Source organism: Garra rufa, chromosome 15, assembly GCF_049309525.1.
Source record: "Garra rufa chromosome 15, GarRuf1.0, whole genome shotgun sequence".
Classification (NCBI taxonomy): Eukaryota; Metazoa; Chordata; class Actinopteri; order Cypriniformes; family Cyprinidae; genus Garra; species Garra rufa.
This window is the reverse complement of record NC_133375.1, coordinates 5,436,595-5,458,826: the sequence shown is the minus strand read 5'-3', so window position 1 is coordinate 5,458,826 and position 22,232 is coordinate 5,436,595. Positions and strand designations below refer to the sequence as shown.

The 22,232-nt window shown below is 40.9% G+C and overlaps 1 protein-coding gene across 1 annotated transcript; it reads left to right on the top strand.

Moving 5' to 3' along the window:
• The first annotated feature begins 7,374 nt into the window (after positions 1-7,374).
• On the top strand, positions 7,375-20,450 carry LOC141287297 (uncharacterized). The gene is made up of 8 exons (XM_073819428.1): positions 7,375-9,457; positions 9,542-9,654; positions 10,106-10,206; positions 10,340-10,452; positions 17,862-17,974; positions 18,055-18,244; positions 19,536-19,624; positions 19,905-20,450. The coding sequence occupies exons 1-8, from the start codon at positions 9,091-9,093 to the stop codon at positions 20,043-20,045; spliced, it is 1,227 nt and encodes a 408-aa protein (XP_073675529.1). The 5' UTR covers positions 7,375-9,090; the 3' UTR covers positions 20,046-20,450.
• Positions 20,451-22,232: the final 1,782 nt, after the last annotated feature.

Sequence of the window (22,232 nt, the reverse complement as noted above, 5' to 3'; positions counted from 1 at the left end):
ATTGACTTATATATTCACTATATGAACAAAAGTATTGAGACACCACCTTCTTTGGAGCAGAAAAAGGTACTTCCAAAACAGTGGCCACAAAGATGGAAACATAATTCATGTATTTAAAATTTGCATTTCCATCTCTGTTGTTGTTTTGGAAGTGTCTAAAATGACTGTACCCATATGTACAAGTCATTTATGTTTGGTGATGAGTTTTTGTCTCTAGGTCTGCATTTACAGTCACTCCAGAGGTGTTCAGCTGGGATTAAGACTTGGCTTTATGCAGATCAGTCAAGTTCTTCCACACTGACTGAATGAATCAATCATTTCTATTTGAACCTAGAATATGTAGATGCATTGTCACGTTAGAATAGATAAGGGTCCTGTCCAAACTGTTGCTACAAAATTAAAATCATACAATACCATAGAATATTATATGCTTAACGTTAGGATTTGTACTCATTAGGGATGTAACGGTATCAAAACTTCACGGTACGGTAATACCTTGGTATGAATGGCACGGTACGCTATTTATTGAATCATTTACAGGAAAAACAAAACTAATGAAGAGACTCGAAAAAAGTGCCAGAAGTGTTTATTAAACAGTTTACATGAACACTGAACATATCAATGGCATACAAATTAGCCATCTATCTGTAAATTTTGAAACAGAAACTTAAATATTTCAATTTTAGTAACAAAAAAATATTAAAGCATGTAAAAAAAACAGTCAAATCAGTTTAGCTGAATGAGTTGTCTGAATCTAGTTGTCTGCTTGAAATGAGATTTTTTTTTTCTTACCCCATTGGCAGATTATTTAGCTTGTTTTAAACAAAAACTCACTTAATTTTGACTTGTTTTTACTAAAAACAAGACAATAATTTTTACTTGTCTAGAAAATCTTTCTTGATTTAAGAATTTTTAGATATTTTGGCTGGAAACAAGACAAAATTCTAAGTAAGAAAAGCATTTTTTTGCAGTGCAGTAGGCTCTCATGCCTTTCTTTCGCATTAAATCTTTATTAAAAACAATCCTTTAAAGAACTTTTCTACCTGGACAAGTGCATCTATTATGTTGCCTAGTTTAGCCTCTTTAAAACTGCACCTTATTTTAAACCTAGCCAAAAAGCCACGTGTTGACTGTGAAATTTATATGCATTTATGGTACATTTCCGTGTCAATCCATGTTAATTTTTACAGCGAACAACGCACTGTAACATTAATTCAGCGCATACAGCGCAGCAAAAAATAGACTCGGTGCCAAAACGATCGCTGCACTGCTGCAAAGGCACCGCTTCTAGGACGTACTACCGGACAGCAACCGCGTGCAGTGTGAACGCTCTAATCCGTTAACATGGGTGCTGAAAATAATACGTGACGCATACGCACTTCAGACGGAGCAGGTTCGATCATTTCCATCTCTTTTCCTTGCTGCTACAGTCTGTAGCGACAACAGACCGTAAAGGATGATGGCCACGCCTGGGCTGATGGGAAATGTAGTTCCCGCTACCTCCCGTTCGCTCCATTCGCCTGAGCAAACTTTTCTCAGAAGACCTATTGTTTTATCGAGTCATGCGACCACGGTAGTATCGAAAAAAATTGTTATTGCGGTATGACGGTATTCACAATACCGTTACATCCCTAGTACTCATAGAAATGACTAAAGTAGTCAAACCTGTTCATTAGAAGGGGGTGTCCCAATTCTTCTGGCAATAGTGTATGTATTTATGCACATATTTTGTGGCTTAAAACAATCTGTGCTATATTTCTTTTCTAAAACCAAAGGAACCACCGTAAAATAGATTTTCTTTAGTGGTTGTTTAGTTGTTAGTTAATCAAAGTAAACATTCGTTCATTTACTCGCCTTCTTCAAATAGTCAAGTCCTCACGTTACCAATATTGAATATCATTTACAGTTCCAACGATTTGTAATGCAAATAAATGTTGCAATTCAACATTGCAATGCAATGGACAACAAATCGCCTCGTTAAAAATATTTCTCACAATGAATGTAAAAATCCAACATTGATCTCATGATAATTCGTATGTATTCTACATAAAATGTAATTCTACAAAACGTACGGTTACTTACCGGACGTTTTTTCCAGACACCTGACGTATTTAAAACATCTAAACGTAGAAATACTTAGGTATGTTTTTTTTTTTTTTAACGTACAATACTGACGTATTGGCGACACCTAAAAACTAATCCTTATGAATATTAAAATCACTGCATTTATTTCATTATTGTTTTTATTTTTCATACCAATGGTCTTATGTTATGTTAATAAATTATACCATTTGATTCTGTTCTGTGTGATCTCTGCTGCCAGACTGCGGTCACACCATCTGCGCTTCGTAAAAGTGCGGTCACGCCATCTCCGCCTAAATTTATGTTGCGCGCCTATATAGATATTTACGGTAACAAACACCTCCGACCTAACGCGGCGCATTTCATGTTACTAAACTACTTTTAAGAACTGCATACCGTAGTCAGGACCAATGCTATTAACAATCTCTCTATCTCTGTCTCCCAAATAAAAATACTATTAATCTGACATGCGGAAAAAATCATAAAAATATAAAAATCTAATTATTTTCTTCAAACTCCAACAGATTATTGTTCTGCATCCTATCACTGTGGTAATTTGCTGTTTAACGGTTTCATTATTTTATAACTGAATACCAAAGTCCGGACCAATACTATTATTTATTTCTCAATATAGACATTTTTTAAAAATCATAAAAATATGAAATCAAACTGAATACTCCAACAGATTATTGTTCTGCATGTCTTGTATGTTATATACTGTATCATTTATTTTAATTACATACCAAAATCAAGACAAATGCTATTTACATTGCTAAATAGACATTTAAAATTTTCATAAAAATATGAAATCAAATTGTTTTCTGAAAACTCAACCAGATTATTGTTCTACATCTCCTCAAGTACCACTGTGGTGATTTTCAAGTTGTTTTACTGTATCATTTTTTAATAATTTCATACCAAAGTCGACATATGCTATTGACATTGCTATATAGGCATTTTAAAAATTCTTAAAAATATGAAATCAAATTGTTTTCTGAAAACTCCAACAGATTATTGGTCTACATCTCCTCAAGTACCACTGTGGTGATTTTCAAGTTGTTTTACTGTATCATTTTTAATAATTTCATACCAAAGTCAAGACAAATGCTGTTTACATTGCTTTATAGATATAAAAAAAATTATAAAAAAATGAAATCAAATTGTTTTCTGAAAACTCCAACAGATTATTGTTCTACATTTCCTCAAGTACCACTGTGGTGATTTTCAAGTTGTTTTACTGTATCATTTTTTAATAATTTCATACCAAAGTAAAGACAAATGCTCATTACATTGCTGTACATAAAAAATAAAAAATAAATCATAAAAATATGAAATCTATTTGTTTTCTGAAAACTCCAACAGATTATTGTTCTGCATGTCCCCAAGTATCACTGTGGTGATTTTCATGCAGTTTTACTGTATCATTTGTCAATAATTCAATACTAAAGTCAAGACAAATGCTATTTACATTGCCGTACATTAAAAAAAAAAAAAAATATATGAAATCGAATAGTTTACTGCAAATTCCTCCATAATCTTGTTTTGCATGTCCCCAAGCACCACTGTGGTGATTTTCAAGTTGTTTTACTGTATCATGTTTTAATAATTGCATACCAAAGCAAGGAAAAGTACTATTAACTCTCTCTATTTAGATTTTGATGATTTTGGCATTCAGTTACTAAAAATATTACAGTAAAACAACATGACAATCACCACAGAGGTACATGGGGAGATGTACAACAATAATCTGTTTTCAGAAACAATTTGATTTCATATTTTCATGATTTTCTTTATGTCTATAGAGCAACGTAATTAGCATTTGTCTTGACTTTGGTATGAAATTATTAAAAAATGATACAGTAAACAAACTTGAAAATCACCACAGTGGTACTTGGGACATGCAGAACAATAATCTGTTGGAGTTTTCAGAAAACAATTTGATTTAATCTTTTATGTTTATTTTTAATGTCCATAGAGCAATGTAAATAGCATTTGTCGGCTTTGGTATGAAATTTTTAACAAATGATAGAGAAAAAACTTGAAAATCCACCACAGTGGTACTTGGGAGATGAAGACACGATTAAGGAGGAATTGGCAGAAAACAATTTGATTTAATATTTTTATGATTTTCTTTAATGTCTACACAGCAATGTAAACAGCATTTGTCTTGACTTTGGTGTGAAATTATTAAAAAAGTATACAGTAAAACAACTGAAATCACCACAGTGGTACTTGAGGAGATGTAGACAAGAATCTGGTTGAGTTTTCAGAAAACAATTTGATATTCATATTTTTTATGAATTTTTAAAATGCCTATATAGCAATGTCAATAGCATTTGTCTTGACTTTGGTATGAAATATTAAAAAGTATACAGTAAAACAACTTGAAAATCACCACAGTGGTACTTGAGGAGATGAAGAACAATAATCTGTTGGAGTTTTCAGAAAACAATTAGATTTCATATTTTTATGATTTTTTTTTTTTTTTTTTTTATGTACAGCAATGTAATGAGCATTTGTCTTTACTTTGGTATGCAATTATTAAAAAATGATACAGTAAAACAACTTGAAAATCACCACAGTGGTACTTGGGGACATGCAGAACAAGATATGGAGGAATTTGCAGTAAAACTATTTGATTTCATATTTGTATGATTTTTTTTTTTTATGTACAGCAATGCAATGAGCATTTGTCTTGACTTTGGTATGAAATTATTACAAAATGTTACGGTAAAACAACTTGAAAATCACCACAGTAATACTTGAGGACATGCAGAACAATAATCTGGTTGAGTTTTCAGAAAACAATTTGATTTCATCTTTTATGTTTTTTTATGTCTATAGAGCAATGTCAATAGCATATGTCGACTTTGGTATGAAATTATTAAAAAATGATGCAGTAAAACAACTTGAAAATCACCACAGTGGTACTTGAGGAGATGTAGAACAAGAATCTGGTTGAGTTTTCAGAAAACAATTTGATTTCATATTTTTATGAATTTTTAAAATGCCTATATAGCAATGTCAATAGCATTTGTCTTGACTTTGGTATGAAATTATTAAAAAAGTATACAGTAAAACAACTTGAAAATCACCACAGTGGTACTTGAGGAGATATAGAACAATACTCTGTTGGAGTTTTCAGAAAACAATTTGATTTCATATTTTTATGAATTTTTAAAATGTCTATACAGCAATGTCAATAGCATATGTCGACTTTGGTATGAAATTATTAAAAAATGATACAGTAAAACAACTTGAAAATCACCACAGTGGTACTTGAGGAGATGTAGAACAATAAACTGTTGGAGTTTTCAGAAAACAATTTGATTTCATATATATATATATATATATATATATATATTTTTTTTTTTTTTTTTTTATTAGGGGTGGGCATAGATTAATTTTTTTAATCTAGATTAATCTAGATTAAATTTTGAAATTAATCTAGATTAATCTAGATTAAAATGGCTAATTTGAATTCTGCTGAAGGCATTCAGAATATGTGTGCTACCCAAATAATGACTAAAAGTAAGTCTTTGAGAATTGATCATAAAGCTCATAAAGCTGTTCTATGATAATTTGTTGATGAAAATAAATTGTTCAATTAGATGTACTTGTGTTTACTAACTAACTAACAATGAAATTATTTTTTCTACCTATAGATTGTGTTTTTTTAACGTCAACACCTACCCAGCCCATTACATGTTACACCGTACTTTTATTTTGACAGGTTGCCGTGAAGTTTCTGTGTATACAGTATGATATGATGCTAGTTTTCTCAAATGAAACGGTAAAAGTGACACTCACAGCAGTTTGGGCGATTGAGTTTATTTGTTCATGTGAGATGAAAATGCCAAAAATTACCGGGAGCGTCACGTGTGTTTCAGTATGCGTGTAGTAGAAGCTCGTCTCCGCCATGCATACATACAGCTAGGCAAACGGAACATATCGGATTCATATTAAAACGGTTTTTTTGCATTTCAGTTTTCACATACACTAGTCCATATCGCGATTTGAATTAAGTGACAGACCAACATTTGATTTATGAATCCAAAAAACGACGAATTTACGTGGCATTTCGCTATAGTAGATTCGGTTTTTATGAATGGAGGACGACGCGATCCTGTCTGTGTTTTGGCGGAGGAGACTTAAACGCGCGACCATATTCTATAGTCTTCGGTATACATCCGCGTTAAACTATCAAGGTGAAAGTCATCATAGCTTGCGTAGTTTAGACCCAGCTCCCAACCAAAATTTGAGAATAGATTAACGGCGATATTTTTTTTATCGCACGATAAGAGTCTCACGTTAACGCAGCACGTTAACGCCGATAACGGCCCACCACTAATTTTTATAATTACCTATAAAGCAATGTAAACAGCATTTGTCTTGACTTTGGTATGAAATTATTAAAAAAGTATACAGTAAAACAACTTGAAAATCACCACAGTGGTACTTGAGGAGATGTAGAACAATAAACTGTTGGAGTTTTCAGAAAACAATTTGATTTCATATTTTTATGAATTTTTAAAATGTCTATATAGCAATGTCAATAGCATATGTCGACTTTGGTATGAAATTATTAAAAAATGATACAGTAAAACAACTTGAAAATCACCACAGTGGTACTTGAGGAGATGTAGAACAAGAATATGGTTGAGTTTTCAGAAAACAAATTGATTTCATATTTTTATGAATTTTTTAAATGTCTATATAGCATGTAAACAGCATTTGTCTTGACTTTGGTATGAAATTGTTAAAAAAGTATACAGTAAAACAACTTGAAAATCACCACAGTGGTACTTGAGGAGATGTAGAACAATAATCTGTTGGAGTTTTCAGAAAACAATTTGATTTCATATTTTTATGAATTTTTAAAATGTCTATACAGCAATGTCAATAGCATATGTCGACTTTGGTATGAAATTATATAACATGATGCAGTAAAACAACTTGAAAATCACCACAGTGATACTTGAGGAGATGTAGAACAAGAATCTGGTTGAGAAAACAATTTGATTTCATATTTTTATGAAAATTTTAAATGTCTATACAGCAATGTAAATAGCATTTGTCTTGATTTTGGTATGTAATTAAAATAAATGATACAGTATATAACATACAGGACATGCAGAACAATAATCTGTTGGAGTATTCAGTTTGATTTCATATTTTTAAAAAATGTCTATATTGAGAAATAAATAATAGTATTGGTCCGGACTTTGGTATTCAATTATAAAATAATGAAACCGTTAAACAGCAAATTACCACAGTGATAGGATGCAGAACAATAATCTGTTGGAGTTTGAAGAAAAGATTTAGATTTTTATATTTTTATGATTTTTTGCGCATGTCAGATTAATAGTATTTTTATTTGGGAGACAGAGATAGAGAGATTGTTAATAGCATTGGTCCTGACTACGGTATGCAGTTCTTAAAAGTAGTTTAGTAACATGAAATGCGCCGCGTTAGGTCGGAGGTGTTTGTTACCGTAAATATCTATATAGGCGCGCAACGTAAATTTAGGCGGAGATGGCGTGACCGCACTTTTACGAAGCGCAGATGGTGTGACCGCAGTGCTGCAAGCTCGTTTCCAAGAATAGGTCTACATAATGTAAAACAAGACTACACTTTAGACCCTTAAAATAAATAACATTTCTACAATCGTTTAACCATTTCTGTAATATTAACTTCGTTTGTCGTGGTGGGACACAAAAGGCGTTTTCTCCGACATGCTGTGACTAACAATACAACCATAAAATGCACCAAACACGCATCATGTGTGCTGTAATCCAGATCTTCAGAATCTATACGATCACGAGGAACAGACCCAAATTCAAACCTTTATCCGGCGATCTTCATCTCCATCCCGAGCAGGGGGTCCCAGTAGCAACAGCAATAAACCCGCGCTTAAGTGCATTTTACAAATTCAAATATTGCCGCATTAAGAAACTACAGATTTTACGGCAGGAAAATCGAACGCTCATTGGCTCTCGCCAGAGCCATATAGAAAGAATTTAAATTCTGCTCTGCACCTCAAACAAACCTACTGTATTCCGCTAGAGGACTGCGGCTGCAAACGCATCGTCATTTGGATTACTTTATGGTACGGCTGTTGACATTTTTGCAATAAATAAATATGATTGCACTTTTCTGTCGGTCATGTTTTTCTCTATTACTGTACAGAGAGAGTTATGTGGGTAAGCTAGGGGGCTACAAATCTAAATCGCTTATAAATAAAATGCCAAAAATGCATATTTGCTATAAAATGTGTAGGTTTAGGTTTGGGGGTAGGTTAAGGGGGGTAAAAATCTAAGTCACTTATTAATAAAATGAAAAAATCTTAATAAAATAATAGATACGTAAATATTTTAAAAAAAATTTTTAGCTAAAAATAAGTAGCTATTTGTACGTTTTAAACGTTGAAATACGTCTAAATTGTACGTTTTAGCACAAATAAAAACGTACAAAAATGTACGTTTTGTGCTTCTAAACGTTACATATAAACACCATAATACCTACGTATAAACAATGAGGCCAGGCTGTAAAATCAGCTATATTTATTCACCGGTCCTGATAGAAATAAATAGCGCTAATGCAGCTCAATTCTGCCTGAAGAACGTGGGCGAATCGTTTGTTTTGAAATCTTTGTCTAATCTGTGCAATAAAACATTATCAAATAGATCCTAACTGAATTTACACTGGTTACTAAACCGAAAATAATACATTACAGATTTAGCCTTTTAAATTTCTGTAATTTCATTTCATGTTCAATCTTAAAGCGTCTTCACCAATGATTTGCTGTGGCTATTATAAACCCCGCCCACTTTGGGTAGTAATCAGCCTCATTATGACGTCGAGATTCTATTTGGAATTATTATTGTTTACTGTATCCAGTGACAGACTCCTATCAGACTTGTGTTTAAAAGACCAGTTTTAAACAGCTGCTTCAAAGCTTAAACATATTTCAGTCAAACATTTGTAACCTGGAAAAAAGAAGCCAAGATGTATTGCTCAAGAATTTCAAACTTGCCATTTTTGTATGAATCAGATGGCATCTATGAATCCACAACCAAAAGTCACTTCAAACTGAATGACAAGACCTCCGTCCCTGTCATTCAGCCTAAGATAACCAACCTCGCAATGTACAGGACAAACTTTAAAATGAATTCTGGGGTCAAGACTGGAGACTTTGTGACCACTCATTCTGATTTCAAGCCTGTGCCGGTGTCAAAAGCCAAACTTGTTCGACCAATCACCAAAGTCAGAATAAGTGTGCCGGAGGGGAAATACCCTGAGACGACATACAGATCCAGTTACATCAAACATGAGGCGTCTCCAATACTTCCAGCAAAGGAATCAGGGAGCGCAGGTCAGTACTGCACTCTCACATTGTGCACTGACCTTTATTATTACTATTTTTTCAACAGATGATGCTTTATTTTTTAACAATCAGGTGTTGGAGCAAGTCTACGACAGGAGAAAAAGAACAGATATGGCTCTAGTTATGAAGAGCAGTTTTTGTACAGCTGCTGTCCTCCTCTTCCTCCTCTAGAGTCCATAGAAAAGGTAAGGCAGTGCTAGGTGTAATGCATTACTAAATAATTAATTACTGAAATGTAATTACTTTTCCCTTGAACAAGTACAGTGAGGGATTACTCTTAATTAAGAGACATTTAATTACAGTTATTTCTGAAACTATTATGAAATTTTATATAACATCTAATGTTAAAATCAGTTTTTATTGTAATCCTCTCCCTTGCAATATTTTGGTCAGATTGTATATTAGGTGCAATTGTATATTATCTATTTGAATTAAAAGAGCAGTTTCATGTTTAATATTGTGTTGTTCAACTTGTGGTTGATAATGGATTTAATTCAATACTACAGTATTTACTACAGTAATCTAATTACACTGCTGAAGACCCAGTAGCTCGTAATTAATTAATCATTAGCGGTGGTTTCAAAGAGTGCCATTAAAGTTGCAGTTCAATAATGTTCTTTTTTGTATTTCATTTAGCAACGAGTTCAGTATTCGGCTGTACCAATGGGAGACCAAGAAAAAATACAGGACAAGCAAACAACTTATTCCAGCTCTTTCGGACAGACTGGTGACCACAGGTATGCGGCATAAACTCAAAACATGCACATTTTAATAGACATTTTATCACTTTTGTTCGTCATACAGGTTGAAATAAATCCAAAACAATGTGGATAATAAGTTACTTTTCTTTCTTTCTTTCTTTTTCAACAGCCCTGAAAGTCTGCTTTACAAGAGAAAGAAATCCCAGCCTTTCAAGCTTCGGGAACTTTGTGGTGATGAATGGATTACAGTATCTTCTGAGGAGTTTCCTTCACACAAATGTGGTATGTACAACGACTGTATGCTGCGTACTTTTTGTTATGCCACAGAAAATGTTCTTCAATGCAGAATATCAGTAATGTTCCACAGGAGTTAAAGCATGAGCTTAATATATTAAATCAATGTTATCAATGGATGCAAATGTCAACCTTACCATTAAAAAAATAGTTTTTACCAAAGGTTTTTACTATACTGATAGCACAGATGTCAACATTTGGTGGTTCAAATACACATGTGAGGTCTCTCTTAAAGTTTTTAAAGCATTTTAGTTCACGATTTTCCATAGTCTGGGCTTGTCACATCCATAATTGTACAAATATTTCTCAAAATTGACAAATCAAAATGAAAAGAAAGTAACAATAATATGGTTTGTGAAGAACCATCGCTTCTCTATTTGTTGGGTATTATTGCTTCTGGTTTGTGCATTTTAATTCGCAGAAATCCTACAAAGCATGTAGTTTCTCAAAAATGATGTATTTTTTTGCCACATCCATAACACGTGATTATTTCCCTTTTTTAAAACTTGTGCATTGACTGATTTTTTCTGATGTTTAGACTCAGCAAGGGATTATTCAAATATAAATAGATGGTTCGGTATATTGGTAACACATACATTCTCTAAGCATTTATATATCACATCAATAATGCAAAATGTCACACCCATAACGCTAAATGAAATATTTAAACACATTTATCAAATAATATTTGAGAGATAAATTAAAAAGCTTTTATTCTTTACTATTCCATTTGGTGTGAAATATATACCTAGTTCTGCCATGAAACTTTAGATGACGCAGGCTGATGAGTTATACGACTTGGCACAAGCTGATTGGTTCATGTTGCGTTTGCAACCAATGAGCTTGCAGTTGGCAGCTATTTAAACGGCTGGTATAGCATTCACTTGGGTATTTCACAGCGCGCTTTTAGAGTTCCTTTGAAACCCTCCAACTTCCCCAGCTCCACCTGTATATATCTGCTATGTGTTATTTTATGCTATTTGTGCAGCAGCAGTATGTCTTAAATACTCACAGCACTGTATCGTATATGCTTTGGCAGTAGCAAGTTCTGTACTTTAATCTACAACCAACAGCAGCAGCAATTCAGCAGCAGCAGCGTAGCAGATCTATTCCGCTAAGACCAAATACATTAACATTGTCATATCTATTACCATGCTAAACATTTCAAAGGGTTGTCATGACAGAACGTCTTGGTTACGTATGTAACCCTCGTTCCCTGAAGGAGGGAACGGAGACGTCACGTCGGAGACCGACGAATTGGGATATCGCTTTAGAGATACCAATCCTCTTCGTGTGTAAACTAAACGAGCCAATGCACATTGGCATGCATGATTGCATCCAGCTGTCGCTGATCACAGCGTGAGCATAAATACACAGCAGGTGCAATGCATAGACAGGATTTCGCTGAGGAGCCGAGCTTGGGTCCGGCCGCACAGCGGTGGTACAGCAGCTGAGGCGACGGGACGTGACGTCTCCGTTCCCTCCTTCAGGGAACGAGGGTTACATACGTAACCAAGACGTTCCCTCTCAGTCGGTCTCTACGACGTCACGTCGGAGACCGACGAATTGGGATCCCTAGCAAAGCGCCGCAGCTGCTGCCCCCCTCCAGTGTCCTGAGCAAGCCACCTGGCCTCCAATTTTTGCTAAGGCCAAGGGCGGATCAGAAAAGACCAGTCACTGTATAACATAGCACTACCTACTTAGTGAAGCTGGAGCACTGGGAACGTGCGGAGCTCCCACCCATCCCGCAGGAGGTTCGGAGCAATACGCATATGGCTCAATTAGGACATATGGAAGAATGGAGGTGATTGAACCCTCGTGAAGATGGTAGAAGGTTACCGGGGAAACACGGTCTCTGTGGGTACCGTGGAAGACATATGGGATTCACTTAAGTCTCTCATGTATCCTAAGCCTTCTGTCGGTTCTAAAGATTCATCGAGAGAGGCCTGGCGCCTAGACGCTCCGCTACGTCTGGAGCCGAGGAAGGAGGACTCGACAGGGTCTTCATGGACACTCTGGAGAAGATAGCAAGCCGACCTGAGCCAGTGCCTCTCAGTGCTTCTACCCGTTTGAGGTGAGAACACAGGAGGAGACTGGCTCTACACGAAGGCTATAAAACCTAGCGAACGTGTTAGGGGTCGCCCAACCCGCAGCTCTACAAATGTCAGATAGCGAGGCGCCACGAGCCAGCGCCCAGGAGGATGCAATACTCCTAGTAGAGTGAGCTCGCAACCTGAGCGGGCAGGGCACGCCCTGAGCTTGATAAGCCAAGGCGATGGCATCCACTATCCAGTGTGCCATCCTCTGCTTGGAGACGGCCTTCCCCTTCTGCCGTCCTCCGTGACAAATAAAGAGCTGATCTGAGGTCCTGAAGCTTTGCGTCCGGTCGACGTAGCATCTTAATGCTCGGACGGGACAAAGCAAAGCTAGGGCTGGGTCTGCCTCCTCCGGGGGCAGCGCTTGCAGGCTCACCACCTGGTCCCTGAAGGGAGTAGTGGGAACCTTGGGCACGTAGCCAGGCCGGGGCCTCAGGGTTACCTGGGAATCTGCCGGCCCGAACTGAAGGCACGAATCGTCGACCGAAAACGCCTGCAGGTCCCCTACCCTCTTGATGGAGGCCAATGCCAGCAGGAGCAGAGTCTTCATAGAGAGATACTTCAGCTCGACTGACTGTAAAGGCTCAAAGGGGACCCGCTGTAGTGCTGTGAGCACCAGAGACAGGTCCCAAGAGGGTACGGAGGGGGGCCTAGGAGGATTTAACCTCCTGGCTCCCCTGAGAAACCTGACGACCAGGTCGTGCCTACCTATTGACCTTCCTTCAACGGGGTCATGGTTTGCAGAAATAGCGGCCACATAGACCTTAAGGGTGGAGGGAGACAGCCTACGCTCCAACCCTTGCTGCAAAAAGGTAAGCACGACTCCGACCGAGCATCTTCGGGGATCCTCATTTCTTGAGAAAGCCCATTCGACGAACAGGTTCCACTTCAAGGCGTAAGCATGTCTCGTGGATGCAGCTCTCGCCGAAGTGATGGTGTCTACCACTCCTTGGGGTAGATCACTCAGAACCTCCGCGTCCCGTCCAGGGACCAGACATGTAGTTTCCAGAGGTCTGGACGCGGGTGCCACAGGGTGCCCCGTCTCTGAGTCAGTAAATCCTTCCTCAGAGGAATCCGCCAGGGAGGGGCTGTCGCGAGGAGCATCAGTTCTGGGAACCAGGTCCGAGTAGGCCAGTAAGGCGCCACTAACAGGACCTGCTCCTCGTCCTCCCTGACCTTGCACAGTGTCTGTGCGAGAAGGCTCACTGGGGGAAACGCATACTTGCGAAGGCCCCGTGGCCAGCTGCATGCCAGGGAGTCCGTGCCGAGTGTACCCTCGGTCAGGGAGTAAAAGAGCTGGCAGTGGGACGTCTCTGGAGAAGCAAACAGGTCTACCTGAGCTTTCCCGAAACGTCTCCAGATCAGCTGGACCGACTGGGGATGGAGTCTCCACTCGGCTGCACGGTTGAGCAAACCCGGAATGTGAATGGCACGAAGCGACCTCAGATGCTTCTGACTCCAGAGGAGGAGAGAACGGGCGAGCTGCGACATGCGACGGGAGCGTAGACCACCTTGTCGGTTGATGTACGCAACGGTCGCAGTGTTGTCCGTACGGACCAGCACGTGTTTGCCTCGAAGGCGCCCTTTGAGACGGTTCAAGGCAAGGCGTACTGCCAGCAGCTCTAGGCAGTTGATATGCCAGTGTAGCTGGGGGCTCGTCCAAACCCCCGACACTGCCTGCCCGTTGTACGTGGCTCCCCAACCGGTGGTGGAGGCATCCGTGTGTACCACAGCGTGCCTGGAGACCTGTTCTAAGGGAACTCCTGCCCGAAGAAAAGCTAGGTCTGACCACGGGGTGAAGGTTAGGCGACAGGCCGAGGTTACTTTGACCCGGAGAGTGCCGCGCTGCCACGCTCTCCTCGGGACTCGGCCATGAAGCCAGTGCTGAAGTGGCCTCATATGGAGCAGGCCAAGCGGTAAGACTGCCGTAGCTGCTGCCATATGCCCCAGGAGCCTCTGAAACTGTTTCAGTGGGACCACTTCTCTGCTCTTGAACGTATTCAAGCAGTTCAGCACCGACTGAGCCCGCTCTTGCGTGAGGCGAGCTGTTTGGCTGACCGAGTCCAGTTCCACACCAAGAAAAGAGATCCTCTGCACGGGGGAGAGTTTGCTCTTTTCCCAGTTGACCCGAAGGCCCAAGCGGGCGAGGTGTGCCAACACCAGGTCCCTGTGTTCGCATAACTGCTCTCGAGAGTGTGCTAGTATCAGCCAGTCGTCGAGGTAGTTGAGGATACGAACGCCCTGTTCCTTGAGGGGAACAAGGGCCGCCTCCGCGACTTTCGTGAAGACACGGGGGGAGAGGGACAGCCCGAAGGGCAGGACCTTGTACTGATATGCTCTGCCTTCGAACGCGAACCGCAGAAATGGTCTGTGGCGCGGAAGGATCGAAACATGAAAGTACGCGTCCTTCAGGTCGATCGCTGCGAACCAATCCTGGGGACGAACACATCTGAGGATGTGTTTTTGTGTGAGCATTCTGAAAGGTAGCTTGTGAAGAGCTCGATTCAAGATGCGCAGGTCCAGGATCGGTCGTAAACCGCCGCTTTTCTTGGGTACTATGAAGTAGGGGCTGTAAAACCCTGTCTTCATATCGGCTAGAGGGACCGGCTCTATTGCTTTCTTCGCCAGCAAGGTAGCAATCTCTGCCCGTAGGACAGGGGCATCTGCTACTTTCACTGTAGTGAAGTGGATGCCCCTGAACCGAGGCGGACGCCGGGCGAACTGAATCGCATAGCCGAGCCTGATGGTCCGGAGGAGCCAGCAAGACGGACTGGGAAGCCCTCTCCAGGCCCCCAGCCAACGTACAAGAGGGACCAGCGGGACCACTGACGTACCTGCGGGGGGGCAGCGAGGTGGAACGCAGGGACCCCGCTCGGGCGTCTCTATGCCGGTCCGAAGCGGGGTCAGGGTGTCTGTGTGTGGTGTGTGCAAGACATTTACCTGCGTTCTGGCAGCTGGTGCGTGAGTAGTCCGTCTTACCGCACTCTCCAACCGCCCAGCGCCATTTGCTGGCGGGAGGGGAGAGGGGGTGAAGCCCGGGGCTAACCCGTGCAACACCCGCTGTCCCCTCTGGGGACCCAGAGATAGTAGAAACTGCTCTTTTATTGAAAATTTGGGTGTCACCGACCGTGAGGCCGATGACGGGTTTCTTAAAAGAAACTTTTTTAAAGGAAACAAAAGATTCTCCGCCCGGCCCTCCTCCGGGGGAGGGAGTGGTGCGATCACCATCTCCCGAAGAGCAGCTTCCTCCATCTCTGGGTCGCCCGTCTCAGGGACGCTTGTTCTTGCGTTTCCCACTGGTCTTGGTGGGAGCCTGGACGGGCGGGGCGGCCGCCCTGGGACCGGCTCCACGGCGCCGCCGTGAAGGCTGCTGCGCAGGCTGCTGTGGAGCGGGGGCGGAGGCAGGGGGCCGCCCTCGGCGACGAGCAGACCGAGGTGCCGCCGGCGGCTGGGTGGAGGCAGCAGCGGGAGCACGCCGGGGCAGGATATGACTGATGGCCTCAGTCTGCTTCTGGGCGGCCGAAAACTGCTGGGCGAAGTTTTCGACCGCGTCGCCGAAGAGGCCGGTCTGGGACACGGGGGCATTCAGGAACCTGACCTTGTCTGCTTCCCTCATGTCGGCCAGACACAGCCAGAGATGGCGTTCCTGGACCACCATCGTGGACATCGCACGACCCAGAGACCGCGCCGTAACCTTCGTCGCTCGTAGCGCGAGGTCCGTAGCGATACGGAGTTCACGTAGAACTTCCGGGTCGTGACCACCCTCGTACAGGTCCTTCAGTGCCTGGGCCTGATGGACCTGTAACAACGCCATAGCGTGTAGGGCGGAGCCAGCAGCGCCACAAGCCGTGTAGGCACTGCCGATCAGAGCCGACGAGTGCCTACAGGCCCGGGAGGGGAGCAACGGGTTGCCCCGCCAGGTGGAAGCGGCGCCGGGACACAATTGCATCGCCACCGCACGCTCCACCGGCGGGACAGCCGCGTACCCCCGCGCTGGTCCGCCATCAAGGGTGGTGAGGGAGGACGTGCCACTGGAGCGGTTTCTGGCAGTAAAAGGTGCCGTCCACGTCCCAGTAAGCTCATCATGCACCTCCGGGAAGAAGGGCACTGGGGTGGGACGCTGAGAACCAGCGCGGGCCACCCCAAGATACCAGTCATCCAGCCGAGAGGGGTCGGGACGTGATGGAGGGTTCCATTCAAGCCCTACCCTCTCGGCGGCCCGGGAAAGCATAGCCATCATCTCGGGGTCGGTATCCGGCACCGCTGACCGCCCAGTGGACGGCAGCGATCCGGAATCGTCCTCCCCCGAGAAGTCTGGCTCACCCCCCGATGCAGCGATTGACATCCGGTCGTCAGGGGGAGCCCCAAAAGTAATGAGCGGTGCCTCACGAAGAGGACCCGAACACTCTTCTGGGAGCTCCAGATGGAACGGGCTGTCGGTGGAAGGAGGAACCCCCAGCGGATCACCCGCCGGGAAATTCCCCACCGTCACCGTCAGACCAGTCAGCCCAGTCAGAACGGTAGATCTGGGCAGAGGAACTGGCACCCCGCCCCTTTGCAGGAAGCGGAGTCTGGTCCGCAGCTCCGTGATGGACATGCCGCCGCAATGACAGCATGACTCATCCACAAACGCCGCCTGAGCGTGCTCAATACCCAGACACGTCAGACAGCGATCGTGACCATCACCTGGCGCCAGGTAACGACCGCATCCAGAAACGCACGGGTGAAACGGCATTGTGTTTCAAATGCCTCGTCTTTAAAAAGACGTTCACCCGTGATACTCTTTTAGAAACTGCTCTAATGCTGAAGCACACAGGGGAGATGGCCGCTGCGACACAGAAGGCAGGTAGTGCAATCCTTGACTGCGCGCTTTTTCCACCCACAGGAGACCACCACCGCTGACGCGCCGTACCGCCAACACCGCAGTAAGAGTTCTAGTAGAATGGCTCGTTGCGTCTCTCTCAAAGAAGATCGGCTCCGATGCGAAATGCTGTCTATGCATTGCACCTGCTGTGTATTTATGCTCACGCTGTGATCAGCGACAGCTGGATGCAATCATGCATGCCAATGTGCATTGGCTCGTTTAGTTTACACACGAAGAGGATTGGTATCTCTAAAGCGATATCCCAATTCGTCGGTCTCCGACGTGACGTCGTAGAGACCGACTGAGAGGGAACCACTTTTATATTTTATGAAGGGGTTCCTCGCAAGTTGTGTTTGAGGGTTCACCAGAAAATAAACATGAAATATTCATCAAGTGTGTCACTTTTAATAACTAATACCTCTTGTTTGATTTACCAGGCCCTATTTATCTAGAGCGCAGATGCCCGACTCTCAGCTCTGTGTTCAAAGGAGAGCAACTTAAGGGCAACCAGGAGAGACCGTTAACAACAAACCAGTCCTTCTTCTCAGAGGTGTGGGACCTGCCTCTGGCTTAAAGATCAAAATCAGACAAGCTGTGTTGTTTTTAACTCAGGGATATTTGTTTTATCAGATAAACCGCTCACAGTTCCCAGTGTATGTGGACGGACCCAGTATCAGGACTTTGAGCAATGTTACATTCGGGAGGCCTGATCTGGCTGGAAAATACTACAGCACAACATCGCAGGAGCAGTTCCCATCAAAAGAAGCACTCCGTCCCAAGTCATCGGTTTACCCACCCAGCCACGTGTTGTTTGAGCAAGGTACAATAATCATTTAAAGTGACCTACTCACATTGGGTCACATTAACTTTACACTGTAAAAAGTGTATATGCGACCCTGGACCACAAAACCAGTCTTAAGTAGCACTTAGCCAAAAATACACTGAATGGTTCAAAATGAGAATTTTTTCTTTTATGACAAAAATCATTAGGATATTAAGTAAAGATCATGTTCCATGAAGATATTTTGTAAATTTCCTACCACAAATATATTAAAACTTCATTTTTGATAAGTGATATGCATTGCTAAGAACTTCATTCGGACAACTTTAAAGACGATTTTTTGCACCCAGATTCCAGATTTTCAAATAGTTGTATCTCGGACAAATATTTTCCTATCCTAACAAACCATACATCAATGGAAAGCCTATTTATTCAGCTTTCATCTGAGATTTATAAATCTCAATTTCAAAAAAAGGACCCTTATGACTGGTTTTGTGGTCCAGGGTCACATATGGGCATTTGTTACTTACAGAGTTATTTCTACCTGATCTGACCCTTTAAAATGACTTTTTATTGGAGTAACCAAATGTTGTCATGTTTGTTCAGTCATATTAAATAATGTTTTTGAGTAGAATAAAAGCAGTTAAGTTAAATTGTGCTACATGGAGAACATTTTTAGGTTGCCTGATTAAAAAGACAAAAGTAATATACGTATATTTTTTTTACAAAAAAACTTTATGTAAGTGAAAATATATTTTACAAATTAAATTAAGGTGAGACAATGCAGGTGAATAGGGTAAGAAAAATATTGCATTGTTATTTGCAAACATTTTTTGTATTACAAGTTTTCAAAAATGTTAGGTTTAAATATGCAACTGAGGCAGTATTTAATGAAATATGCGCTAATTAGCATACATTTCTAGTACAAACATCTAAACACTAAATAAAGTCAGTTTTGAAATTCTTGTTTAATTTTTTTGACATATTAGAGCCAAATGTTTTTACAGAGGGAATTTTGGGTATCTCATTTCTTCACTCTATAATTCAGAAAAAAACAGGCATTAATCTGAAAAAAACAAACACTATATTTTTACAATTTTGGGGGGAATACAATGTATAAAATCAAGCAAATCATATATGAACAAATCCCTCTGTAAAAACCTACAAGATATAGACAGGAATAAAAACCAAAAAGCCCAAAATCCCAAACTTAAAAGGTGCCTGCAGTGCCTCCCCTTAAAATGTAAAATTATACTCTAAATATATAAAACATTTTTGTTAGTCTCTGTAATATGTTTATTAATATCAAATATTCTCCTTGTATTTTTAGAGTCGGATCGGATGATTACAACCATGCAAAAAGACTTTGTCCCCCCGAACTGCAGAAGACAGGAACTGAGCCCTAGTCAGCTTCAGCGGGTAAAATTTTACATTTGTTCTCCAGTCCATGAGAAGTGAACAAAGACATTGGTCTGTTTTTGACACTGTTTCCATCCAAGTTTGGTCATAACCATGTCTACTATTCTGTCTGGTTTGTTTGTCTGACAAAATTGGCAGATTTAGCATTATGATTGGTCAAATCGCATGTCAGTCAAACTCCCTGCGAAGAGATAATTGCAATGATTATGTTGCTATCAAATATTTATGAGCTGTTTCCCACTTTAGAGCTGATTTTTACTTTGAACAAATCTCTTAATAGGTGAAAGACAGCCACATCAGGCCCCGGCACAGCAAACATGACTTCAGGACAACCCACAGCGAAACTTACGTTCCCAAGCCCTACTGCAAGGCATTCCTGGACAACCCACCCCTTAGAAACATCAGCCATATGCCATTTTAAATTATTATTTAAAAAAGACAACTTCCCAATTACAGAAAATCTCTGCACTCTAAACAAATGGGAAGATTTTTGTTAAACGCCTGCTCATTAAACAATATAATATTATACAATGGTCAATTATCCGGTATTTGTCATTAAACATAACCCAAATCCATTCTTATTATTCGTGGACATTATTTAAGTACATTAAAATGCAGTCCCAAATTATTAAGCCGTGTAAGCATTTTCTTTCTTTATGACCACAATATTTTTTCTTCCGCATGTCATTTACGTAAAAACAAGGACTTTGTTTAGAGTGCAGAACTTTTTTTGTTTTTGATGTTAAACAATAAAACTTGCATATTTCAATACATTGTTGTTGTCCGTGTATGTCCTGTCACATTTGGTGGAAGTCCAGAAGTAAGGTCACGTAAGGTTATTGTCCCCATAACCATAGATAATTCACACACAAAATGTGCACTGAAGGTGTGTGATACAAAGTACAATTAAGAAAATGTTTTTTTTTTTTTAACAGTCAAGCCCGAAACTATTCATACCCCTGCCAAATTCTGACTTAAAGTTACTTTTATACAACCAAGTTTTTTGGGACCGGAAATGACACAGGCTTCTCACAAAAGATAATAAGGCGATGTACAAAAGGCATCATTGTGGAAAAAAAATGTTTCTCAGCTTTCATTTACATTTGAACAAAAAGTGGCATGTCCAAAATTATTCATACCCTTTGCAAACTGTCACAGTCTATGGGAAAATCCAAAGTTCTATACCATTCCAAATAGTCCAAGCTGTTCTAAAACATCCTAATTACCCTGATTCATTGGGAACATTGGTTTTAATCAACTCAACAGGTGAAAAACAGAAGCTCTCTACTGTTGGTTTGTGGACAGTCATGGCTAAGACAAAGGAGTTCACTGAGGACCTGCTGTTGCTCACAAGTCAGGAAAGGGCTATAAGATCATATCTAAATGTTTTGAAGTTCCAGTGGCTACAGTGCAAAGTATTGTTAAAAACTACAAGACGTTCCGCACTGTGAAAAATCTCAGAGGACATTGTTGGAAGCCAAAAGTGACACCTGTGCTGGCCAGGAGGATAGTGAGAGAGGTAAAAATGAATCAGGATGAATCTGGGCTCTGCTGGTGGCCACATCTCAAGGCAGACAGTCCAACAGACACTGCACACCGCTGGGTTCCACGGACACAGACCAAGGAGGACACCACTTCTCCAGATAAGGCACACAAAAGCCCGCTTGACCTTTGCAAATGCTCATCTGGACAAAGAAGAAGACTTCTGGTCTACTGTTTTAATGGTTAGATGAAACAAAAATTGAATTGTTTGGCCACAAAGATGTAGCCTTCATTTGGAGTAAAAAAGGAAAAGCCTTCAACTCTAAGAACACCATCCCCACTGTCAAACATGGTGGTGGGAACCTAATGTTTTGGGGGTGTTTTTCACAGTAAACGGCAACATGAAAAAGGAGCAATACATCAAAATGATCAACAACAACAACATCAGGCAGTCTGCAGAGAAACTTGGCCTTGGGCACCAGTGGACATTTCAGCATGACAACGACCCAAAACACAGCAAAAGTGGTGAAGAAATGGTTAGCAGACAAAAACATTAAGGTTTTGCAGTGGCCCAGCCAGAGTCCTGACTTAAATCCAATGGAGAATCTGTGGAGGGAGCTAAAGATCAGGGTGATGGCAAGGAGACCCTTCAACCTGAAAGAGTTGGAGCTCATCGCTAAAGATCAATGGGCAAAAATACCAGTGAAGACATGCAGAAAGCTGGCCAGCAATTATAGGAAGCGTTTGATTGCTGTAATAGCCAATAAAGGCTTTTCTATTCATTATTGAGAAGGGTATGAATAATTTTGGACATGCCACTTTTTGTTCAAATGTAAATAAAAGATGAGTAATAATTTTTTCCACAATGATGCCTCTTGTACATCGTCTTATTATCTTCTGGGAGACGTCTGTGAGAATCTGCCAGGGGTATGAATAATTTTGGGCTTGACTGTACATACTGAGTTTTATTTGAAGATGGGGCTTTTAGCAACATCATAAAAAACTTCCCAAAAGACTAGAGCTTCTTTTAGACCAGTTCATTGGTACTAGATATCAGTATAGTTGGAATTGTTGAGATCTGTGATTTGGCTGTGAGTAGTTTTCTAAATAAATAATTAGAAAAAGA